The following is a 10901-nucleotide window of genomic DNA, read 5'->3' on the forward strand; positions in this document are numbered from 1 at the left end:
GACACAAAACAAAATTTTCAACAAGCTAGTATAGGAATTTTATGACATGTTAAGGACTATACATGACTCTAGACAAAACATAAGATTCAAAACCAAAACACATGCTAACAATTATTAATGTCCAATCACAGACTCATGTTATAAGAATTGAGAAGACTCGAGTAACAACAAAAATACACAAGTACAAGAACACCTAAAGTACACAAACCGGATTGATTCAAGATTAGAAGAAACAAGCAAAAATGAATCAATCAATTCTCATGTGACATAAGGATCTATCAAAATATGTATTAGACCTAGATCCATTTAGCAAATACAAGAAGACATGTAAAGGAAGGAAGAGAATACATGAATGAAAAATTATAATATATGTAACTTAAATAAGTAAAAAATTGTATAATTATGATACTTGATGGACTAATGTTTTTTTAATATAATTATGATATTTGAGAATCTAAAATTGTATTACGATATTTGAATAACTAAAACTACTTAATTATGAGAGAAATAAAAAAATAAAATTATACAATTATAATATTAAAGTGATTAAAAACAAATTAAACCTAAATAATAAGACATCTAAACACTTTAAAGTTATATAAACACTTGTCAACACATGTATACCCAAATACAATAATTATTAAATTTAAAATACTTATAATAGAAGTTCTTTGTACATAAAAACTTATTAAACAACATGTTAATTAAATGGTTAATCTAAACCGTCCCTAATCAATAAACTTATACATGCGGGTCAGCCGGTGAAAGGAAGTCGTAAGTAAAGTCATAATAACTTAAGCCACTTCGAATGCTTCGTTAAAGTCTTATTAAAATTAGAAAATAAAACACCAATTAAAAGAGAAATGCTATCTCTTCCTAATAATAATTTTATAGTAAAATATTAATTTAACGTTAAAATAAAATTAATTTGTTATTATTTTGGAAGGGGAAAGGCGAAAAAACAGGTAGTATAAAGTATAAAGTAACTAACCGTAGAGAGGGAACAGGTGCGCAGTGCCGCCAAAGTATCTCTGCCCTAAAAATCAAACAGGGCAGAGAGCGAGGAAGCGTGAGTCGAACATGGGAACCTCTGCGAACACTGTCGGTGGTGGTCGAAGCGCCGCTGTCCCCAAAGACGTTGACTACGCCCAATACTTCTGCACCTATGCTTTCCTCTACCACCAGAAGGAGATGCTCTCCGATCGCGTTCGCATGGACGCTTACTTCAACGCCATTTTCGAGAACAAGCGCCACTTCGCGGGCAAGGTATAGTTACTTCTCTACAAATTCTACTTTCATTTTGCAATTTCTTTTAAACAACAAATGCGTCAAATAAAGCCAGTGAAATGGGTTAGGGATAATCTTCGCTATTGTGTTATAGTAACTTGAGTGTGTTTGTTTGGGTTGTTACTTGTGTTTAGTTGTGTGTTTGAATATAAGATTAGGAGAGTTTTTGAGAGCTTTTTTCGGTAGAGAAACTCGTGAAAGATCTTCTAAACTTGTATCTAAGAATTTGTTTGGATACAAGTTTAGAATCTCTTTTGAAAGGTATTCTACTTAGAAAAAGATTTTTATTTGTAGTAGAGAAACTTTCGAAAGCGTAATGAGACTCTAATGTGTCAGAGATCTTCTAAACTTGTATCTAAGAACCTGTTTGGATACAAGTTTAGAAGCGATTTTGAGAGATTTTCTACTGGAAAATGCTTTTTATTTTCAGTAGAGAAGCTCTCTAAAGTGCTTCTAGCTTGTATCCAAATGGACTTTAATGTGTCGGAGTGATTTTGAGCTGACTTGGTGAGTTGATTTGGGAGAAGACTGTGTTGGATGTGGGTACTGGAAGTGGCATTCTTGCTATATGGTCAGCACAAGCAGGTGCGAGGAAGGTGTATGCAGTGGAAGCGACCAAGATGTCGGAACACGCACGGGCACTCGTCAAAGCGAATAATCTTCAGGACGTAGTTGAGGTCATTGAGGGATCGATGGAGGATGTTACATTGCCAGAGAAAGGTTAGAACTATTGGGATCTGTTTAGTTTGTTTGATAGAACTGGTTTTTTTTGTTTCCATTGATGATTACAAAAATGACATTTTGGCCTTTTTATGCCGCATCTTGTTTTTCAAGGATTTGTTGGGGAAGAGAACAACGGTTTTGGTGTTTTTGTGTTTCCTATACAGATTTTTGAAAACAATAAGTAAAGTGAAAACAAGGTGACTACTTTTGTAATTATTGTTAAGTGTAGGAAATGGAAACACATTGTTTTCTTACACTAAACAAGTACATTGTTTTGTGTTTGAAGTAATTTGAAATTTGTTGATTTTCCACATCTATCTTAATTCTTAATTATGCTTTGTTTAATATCATTGTGATTGCTTGCCTAAAATGTTTTTGTATAACTTGCAGTTGACGTGATCATCTCAGAGTGGATGGGTTATTTTCTTCTGCGTGAATCTATGTTTGATTCAGTTATACATGCTCGTGACCACTGGCTCAAACCAACAGGAGTGATGTATGTATTGTTGCAACTATTTTTATGCTAGAAAGCAGAGAAAAATATTTGTTTTAGTATTTTGATGCATTCACATGATTTGATGTTTTGTGGCTTCTTGATATGCACCATTCTACTTGCCTATACTTCCATTTGTGGTTATAGCTTATGTTAAAATCGATATTGTGTAGTTCATTCTTCATATAGCAACAATTCCTTCATTTTCTGGGATTTTGTTGAGATTTACTAGAATATTTTTTATAAATAGATATTTGATTTTATTTCTGTATAATATTGTATATGCAAATTTTAACTAGCAGCAGTTAATTTTTTAAGTTTAGCTACTCACCACAGAAAGAAAACATTATGCTTAATCTCGTTTTTTTTTCCTCTCATGTTTAAAACAAAGAGCAACACACAAGGCACAATGTTGTGTTCTGTGTAGCATATTCTATAGTTTTCAACAGATTTGGGCTAGCTTCAAAATCGATAGTTATTAGTCAATGGATATGGTGCCAAACCTGACATAATGAGTTAAATATAAAACTATTCTATAGCTTGAGACAAAGGAATAAGGAATGCATTGGAGATTTTGATCTGCTCCTATACTTGTATCTGTTCTCGGTTGGTTCATTGTCTTGGCATGTTGGGCTTACCATGCTCTTTTTTCAATCACATTACCAATGGTGATAACTTCCATCTATAAATGATTTGGTTATGGGCCTTATGGCCTTCTGGAGGTATTTGGTTATGATTGTTATGAAAATCCTTAGTCCGTATTATGAGTATTTCTATGGTTTCTTTAGGTGTTATTTATCAATTGGTGATTTAAGAGACTTCTATTTTGGCAGGTATCCTAGTCATGCACGCATGTGGATGGCACCTATCAAGACTGGGATAGGAGATCACAAATTTGGTGATTATGAGTCGACTATGGATGATTGGCACAACTTCGTTGATGAAACAAAAGCCTACTATGGTGTTGATATGAGCACTTTAACGAAGCCTTTTGCAGAGGAGCAGAGGAAATACTATCTACAGGCAAGTTGTATACTACTTTGGTGAACATTAAGTGTAATGGTATGTTTTAAGTGAACTAGTTTTTTAATCATGATGGAAGTCTATCAGTTTTTATAATGAAGTTGGTCTCTATATCTGTTTAAAGTTATTGAATTTGTTGTGGAAATTAAATTTGATAATATTATCATAATTGTTGAAATTGTGTGATGGCTTGTACAAACACAATTCTGTTTTTTACTAGATTCAATGATAATAATTTGAAGTAGGAACTCATTTTTGCTGGGAATATGCTGGAGCGTAAAAGGAGGCGGGTGGGGGCACTTGTAGAAAGTTCTTGATCAAAAAATTACTTTACCCACCCAAGCTTAAATTGAATTTAAGAATTCCTCTTCAGGCCTTTTCATGGTTTGAGAATAAGCCTTCTTTGATTCAGAAGCACTTGCTCCAGTGAAATTGCTGGCACCTTGTCTGCTGCAACTGCAACAGTGTGGAATTGTGTATCAGTGATAGGGCTATAGGTCCGCGACAAGACTAGATGCTGGATTTGGAGCCAGAGGCCAAAGATTTCGAATGTTTGTGAGAAAGCAAGAAGTGGGTAACAAGGTTTAGTGGTTATGTGAACTTGGGAGTTAGTTATGCATGGTGTAGACTCTAGGATAGAAAAAGGGATTTGGGAGGAGGGGGGACTGAGTGGTAAGGGAATAATAAGTTATGATTATTACTTATTGGATGTAATCTTGGACACATAAATTTTCTTTTGAGGAGCACAATGCTTTGGACATTTTCCTTTGGGTCTAATAACTCCTTGACCTGGTTTAGTGATTAATACTATTAATTTTGTGGCTATTCAATTCTACTTGGGGTGTGTGGCTGACCTAAAGAGTTCTCAAGGTGCAAAGCTGAAATAAAAATGCTCAAGGTGCAAGGTCGAGCTGAAGAGGCTCAACATTTTCAACTGTGCTGAACAATATATCACTTGTTGGTCCCATACAAACTAAAATCCCTAGTGCAAAGTGATGACATATGCTCAAGGCATGAGGCTTAGCTAGGAAGGTATATCGAAGTGCAAGATAGGTTGATGAATGGGGAACAATGTTAGGTTTGTCATCTCAATTTTAGGGATTTAACCATGCACCATTTGTGAAGGCAAATCTTGCCATCACATCCTTGGGCTAGGTTAAATCTGCACCACTAGCTCATGTAAATGAATCTAGCCATGTCAGTCCACATGTGCGATGAGAACTTTCATTGTGAGTGATGGTGGATGAACATTGTCATCTTGGCCCCCAGAGGTGATGAAAATCTACGTTGTGAGCGGCAGTGGTTGAATTTGGCAATCTAGTCCCTAGGCACATCCATCCATCTAGATCCTAAAGCGCGATGAAAACGTGCACCACAAGTGGTGATTATATGAGTTTGGCAAACAAGTTGTCATTGCTTGACCTTTAAAACAATTGAGGCTTTGTTATAAACAAAGTGAAAAGTGGCCTTGAGCGAGTAGGGTGAGTAATAAGGCTTAAATGTGTACTTGAAAGCATGTTATGCCTTATATACCAGTAAATGGGGATTTGGTAGTTACCTTGGGCCATGCGTCTGGGCCCAAAATATCCCGAAAACAGCAACAATGTGGGTGAGTGTCAGTGTGAAATTGTGTCGAGTGCAGCAATGAACGATCAATGTTGTTTAATGGCGGTTGTGGGGCCATTGTGGCAATATGTTGTGGCATTTAGTAAAGAGAAGAAACAATACAAGAAGAAAGGGCTGGCCCCCAAGCTAGAGCAACTCTTTGAGCTTCAATTTCAATCAAAAGGAAAATCCTCACACCCCCTAATATTCCTTTATGCCCCTATATTGATTCTACAATCATCCCTCTCCTGTTACTAACTTTTCCCTCACATTCCACTTGTTGCCTAAGGTGAGATTGAGGCCCTGGGTGTTTGGGCCTTCAGGTGTGCACCTTAATAGGCTACTCCATGTTGGGCTGTCGGTTGAGATCCATAGGTCTCAGTTTCTTATCACAATCCCATGTTTGTGTCTACTTCCCTTGTTAGATCCTATGTTGGATCTACATCTTTCTGTTTGACAAACTTGGTTGTTGTTTCACCTTAAACAGTTGTATAAAATTGAAATATATGGGCATTAAGAAAGATAAACTTGAACTGTTCCTTTTATTATGGCATTAAAAGATGCCAAGATATAATATTGAAAGATAAATTATTTAATAACATTGAATTTTGTATTGCACATGAGACTAATTTGTGCCTTTTGTGATTTCTTTAGACATCATTGTGGAACAACCTTCATCCAAATCAAGTCATTGGAACTGCTGCTATAATAAAGGAAATTGATTGTTTAACTGCCACACAGACAGACATAGAGAAAGTTAGATCAAATTTTTCTTTGTCAATAACCATGGAAAACACAAAGTTGTGTGGATTCGGAGGGTGGTTTGATGTACATTTTCGGGTAAGTTACTCTGACATTTTTAATAGCATTGTATCTATCAAATATCATAAATCCTAACGCTCCCCATTTTTACTCACCAGGGAAGAAGTGAGGATCTAGCTGAAAACATGATTGAGTTAACTACAGCTCCCAGTGTAGATTATGGTACTCATTGGGGCCAACAGGTTTGTGCTGCAACAACTGCTGGGTGGTTGATATGTCCATGAAATAATTTGTCACTATAATTTTCTCCAATACAGGTTCATTACTTTTGGGAAGAATTGAACATTATTGAAGCAATAGATGATTCCTTATTTTAACTTCCTCAGGGTGTTCTTGATTTGCTAAAACATTATAAGAGCTGGAAAGCACAACACACTAGTTCCATTTTGACTTCAAAATTTGTTTTAGGACAGGATAAAAAAAAAGACAATGCACATAACAAATTTTTTAAATACCTGATGCTTTCTTCCTCTTCTCAGCAGTTTTATTCTTACTCTTTTCTTCCTCAACCCTCCTCTTCCATCCTTTCTTCTCATTCTGTCTCTCTAGAACTAATTGTACTATGCATGAATCTCCCAAGTAGAAAATAGATCAAAAAGTTGTTATGAGTTATGACTCATTACTTCTTGTAATGTGCTGCTCTGCTTGTGTAGTTTAATTTGCTTCAAATACATCCTTAAAAAGCTTGTTCTTTTGTTAAAATACAAGTTAAATATTTTATAGGAAGGGAGACAGGCAAAGGCTTAACTTTCATACTTTGTGATGGATAGGGCCATTCTCTCTAAGTAGCATTTATGTCATAACCTAGCCTGACTTTTATCAAGCAGTAGGATAATGCTAGTTTCATTGTATATTTAATCATTGGACAGGTTTTTCTCTTGCATCCTCCTATGCATCTGAGTGAAGGTGATGATATAAAGGTTTCTTTTCTAATGAGTCGCTCAAAGGAAAATCATCGTTTGATGGAGGTTGAACTTGGGTGTGAGATTCATCAGCATTCTGGCAAGTTGCTTGCACCTTTCAAAAGCAAGTACTTCATTGAGTGACAATTTGGATTCTATATTCTGGGGACTGCAAGATACAAGGTAGATTCTATTGCCCTTTATACTTGAATGATGATATTATATAATTACATCATATACCAATTGTCTAGGTTGATCCTATCCTTTTTGGTGGAATGTACTTCAATAGTTTCCTTTAACCGCAACAACTTTTTAGGTGTATTTGTACAAATTCTTTTATAAACACTTGTATGAGAAAAAAAAAATGAAATAAGCTTTAGCTTATACATAAGCTAACAAAACATTTTAGAGAAGCTAATATGAGAGTTTATACGAATTAGCTTATGTATATGTTAATTTTATAGCTTTTGGAGAATTTTTTTTTTCATTTTTCCTTATTTTCTTTTCTTATTTGTGTTTATGGAGAAATTTATCTAAACAAATCTTTAATATTTGGAAGGAAATCAGTGTTATTACTGAAGATAACTAAGGACCCTAACTATAAAACTTATGAATCAAGTCTTCCATTTCAATTTGGGAATCAATTGAAGACCTCGGCTTCACTAGAAAGATATTTTGATTATATTTATCAATTGAAAAAATGGTCGCATTTTTTTTTCTCCAAATGTTATAAATCATTTACATATGTCAAGTTGGATTTTGTTTTTTCAACATTATTTATTATTAATAAAAATAGTTTTCAATTGATACCTTAATTGATTTGTTATAAAAAGCATCAAATAATAATTAAATAGCCATATTTAATGATGCATTTTAGATTATTTTTCTCTAAAAGGATACATTTAATGATGCAGTTGGTTTAGCTTAATTTTGTGAAACAATCAATTGCTTTTAGTTTCATTATAGTTTTTCAATTGTTACCATTTTTCTCTTGATCATGACCAGATGTGGAATTGTATGGTTAATGCCTTGGTTGTTTTTGGACATCATTATGTAGTAAGAGGAAAAAAGCAGTTGCGACCACTTACAACAATTACGGTTCTTCCAATTATATATGGTAATGCCTGTGACTCACAAGGACATTTAGCATTTTTCAGTGATGGTTGGATAACGCTTGTGCTGGTTATCTTTACCTGAGTAGTTTCAGGGCAAGCCTCTGGCCCCTTTATTTTATAATGTTTTGCTTAAGTGTGTATTTGGTTATTTGTGGGATTCCTGGTGCTTTTTCTTTTGGCTCTCCATTCCACAATATATTTTTTTTATTTTGGTATTTTTTATATAGGATGAGACAATAGAGTTGGTGCGATCTAATGGATATAGAGATTTCCTTGTTATGGCCATTAACGCTTTTGATATTAGTGCTCAAAGTCATCATCTCTATAGTAAGTTTTATCAGAAATATGTTCTAATGAATTCTTAAAAGTATGTTTTAAGAAAATAATCGCTGACATGGTGTTAACATGACATAACTATGTTTTAAGTACATGGTCGAGTTTGATTTTCAGGTTGTTTATGAGAAAACATTTGTTAAGAGATGTTAGTCTTATAAACATAGTATTTCGAGTGATTGCTTGGTTCTTAGTCGAGTATATAACCTCATTTCATGAATAACCTGCCAAAATAAATTAAGAAAATCTGAGTTATTTTTAGTCGTTATAATGTCAAAATTGAACAAATTTGAGCTTAGTTTGGTTTGTGATGAAATTTTATAATATAATGATTTATAAATCATTCTTCCTTTTATAATGTATTTATGCATTTTATTTAATTAGAAATATAAAAAATAAGAATGAATTTAGTTTAGTACATGTATTGCTTAACCATGATTTTATTCAGAGAATAGTTGTTAGTTAAGGAGAGTGGACAAATGACGAATCAGACTTGACAAATAAGAGAGTTGCAATTATTACATGCTATATATGTTTTAAGAAAAGTGTAAACTAAAAAATAATATATCCTTTGTTTAAAGATTAGTATTATTACTGGTGCCTATGCCCCTGTGATGCACGGAAATAATTAAAGTTTGATTTTGCATTTGAGTAAAATGATCTTAATAAATAATTGTATTGTTTTTTTCCTTCCAATTTGAACAGATATTGCGCCACATATTTTAATTTTATCAAAGTTCTTTTCACTTATTGGAAAGCGTAAAAGCATACATGTATAAATTTGACTTTTAATTATTTTTGAGAATATATAACTCAATTCCTATAATCATTATTATGAATAAAACTCTTGTTATATTCCTTGAAGGATTTTTCCATTGTCCTTTAGTCTTTTATTTTTTTATTTTTATTTTTTTTATGTTTAAGAAATTTAATGATTCTTTTTTTTGGAATCTTAAGACTGCATTGTTATAAAGTTCTTTTAACCTATTGGGAAGTAAAAGTAGACATGTATTAAATTAAGTTTAATCTCTGTTACTAATATATTTCCTTCCGTATGAATTTTAATGTTTTAAAAATAGGATCGGTCATTAAATTTTTTAAGATAATAAGTTACCGAGTTAGAGGTTGAATTGATAGATCATTAATTGAATTGCATGACTTGACTCCTATTAAATTTTAAAAAATATATTTGTTATACATGTTTCATACTTAAAATTTTAACAAAACTCAAGTCATATCATAAAGAAGTCTCTAAAAAAATTGTAGTCAATATAATATTGACAAAACATCTAAAATATAAATTGGTAAATCTTTATAAAATTAGTATATGATTAACTATATAATTTTAAATTAAAAATATATTATAGAAATTATTTAAGTTAATCATAAAACATAAGAAAATATTTGTTTAGTGATCACTAAGAGGTTAAATAGATTCAAGTTCCATCTCTATAAAATTACCTTTAGTTGTATTTTGTGTGAAAAAATACATGAAAAAAAACATTTTAGTGGATGTTTTAAATTGCATGGACGGTGTAACTTTTACTAAGCATTACACCGTTCAATAACTTTATATTAAATGTAAATTTTGTAAATTTAACCGTTAGATTAAAAGTTCTTTACTCTTAGATCATATATACAAAATTTCATATTAATCCAAGATGATTTGATACTTCATTCTTATAAAACAAAATTAACGTAATATATTCATTTCAAAATATATTAAAATATGAACATTTTGATTACCTTCAAATTATTGTTCAATTTTAACAAAATTTGATATATACATATAAAGTGATATGAACTTTGAATCTAACGGTTGGATTTATAAAATTTACATTTAATATAAAGTTCTTGAGTGATATAATATTTAGTAAAAGTTACACTGGTGTAATTATAACCCTCCTCTCTCTCTCTCTCTATATATATATATATGAGGAGGGATCCGTTTACTCCAAGAGTAAGTCTCTACTTACTTCATTCAATAACTTATGTTATACATCAAATTTCAACAATTTACCTGTTGAATTTAAAATTCTTAATACATAGATCAAATATGCAAATTTTTAAAAAATTGAAAATCATTGATACTCTATTTCATTAATTCAAATTGACAAATAATCATAAAATCATTTTATACATTAATTTGAATTAATGAAATTAAGTATCAAATGATTTTCAAAATTTTTAAATTAGTAGATTTGATCTATGCATTAAGAACTTTAAATTCAACGGTTGGATAGTTGAAATTTGATATAGAACTTGAGTTATTGGACGAAATAAATCTACCTAGACTTATTCCTAGAATAAACGAATCCCTCTAATATATATATATATATATATATATATATATATATATATATATATATATATATATATATATATGAGGAGGGTTCAAACGATACTGGTATAACTTTTACTAAGTATTATACTGCTCAATAACTTTATATTAAATATGAATTTTATATTAATCCGACATGATTTGATACTTCATTCTTATAAAGTAAAATTAACGTAATATATATTTTAAAATATAATAAAATATGAACACTTTGATTACTTTCAAGTTATTCAATTTTAACAAAATTTGATATAAAT

General features: G+C 31.7%; 1 protein-coding gene across 2 annotated transcripts; it reads left to right on the top strand.

Moving 5' to 3' along the window:
• The first annotated feature begins 988 nt into the window (after positions 1–988).
• On the top strand, positions 989–8255 carry PRMT10 (protein arginine methyltransferase 10). Of its 2 annotated transcripts, none has more exons than XM_020372916.3 (8): positions 989–1266; positions 1815–2007; positions 2401–2506; positions 3337–3526; positions 5786–5971; positions 6052–6135; positions 6823–7038; positions 7913–8255. In XM_020372916.3, the coding sequence occupies exons 1-7, from the start codon at positions 1081–1083 to the stop codon at positions 6997–6999; spliced, it is 1122 nt and encodes a 373-aa protein (XP_020228505.2). In that variant the 5' UTR covers positions 989–1080; the 3' UTR covers positions 7000–7038; positions 7913–8255. The 2 variants fall into 2 exon arrangements, with proteins under 2 accessions (XP_020228505.2, XP_020228504.2); XM_020372915.3 differs by having other exon boundaries at positions 990–1266; positions 7861–8255.
• The last annotated feature ends 2646 nt before the right edge of the window (positions 8256–10901 follow it).

The sequence above is a fragment of the Cajanus cajan genome, chromosome 6 (genome assembly GCF_000230855.2).
Source record: "Cajanus cajan strain Asha chromosome 6, NIPB_CcT2T_4, whole genome shotgun sequence".
Classification (NCBI taxonomy): domain Eukaryota; kingdom Viridiplantae; phylum Streptophyta; class Magnoliopsida; order Fabales; family Fabaceae; genus Cajanus; species Cajanus cajan.

Excerpts from the sequence above, each read along its gene's own strand:
- PRMT10 (XM_020372916.3), top strand. The coding sequence starts at position 1,081 with ATGGGAACCTCTGCGAACACTGTCGGTGGTGGTCGAAGCGCCGCTGTC. Across the intron at positions 1,267-1,814 it reads AGCGCCACTTCGCGGGCAAG|ACTGTGTTGGATGTGGGTAC; the intron begins GTATAGTTACTT and ends ATTTGGGAGAAG. Across the intron at positions 2,008-2,400 it reads TGTTACATTGCCAGAGAAAG|TTGACGTGATCATCTCAGAG; the intron begins GTTAGAACTATT and ends TATAACTTGCAG.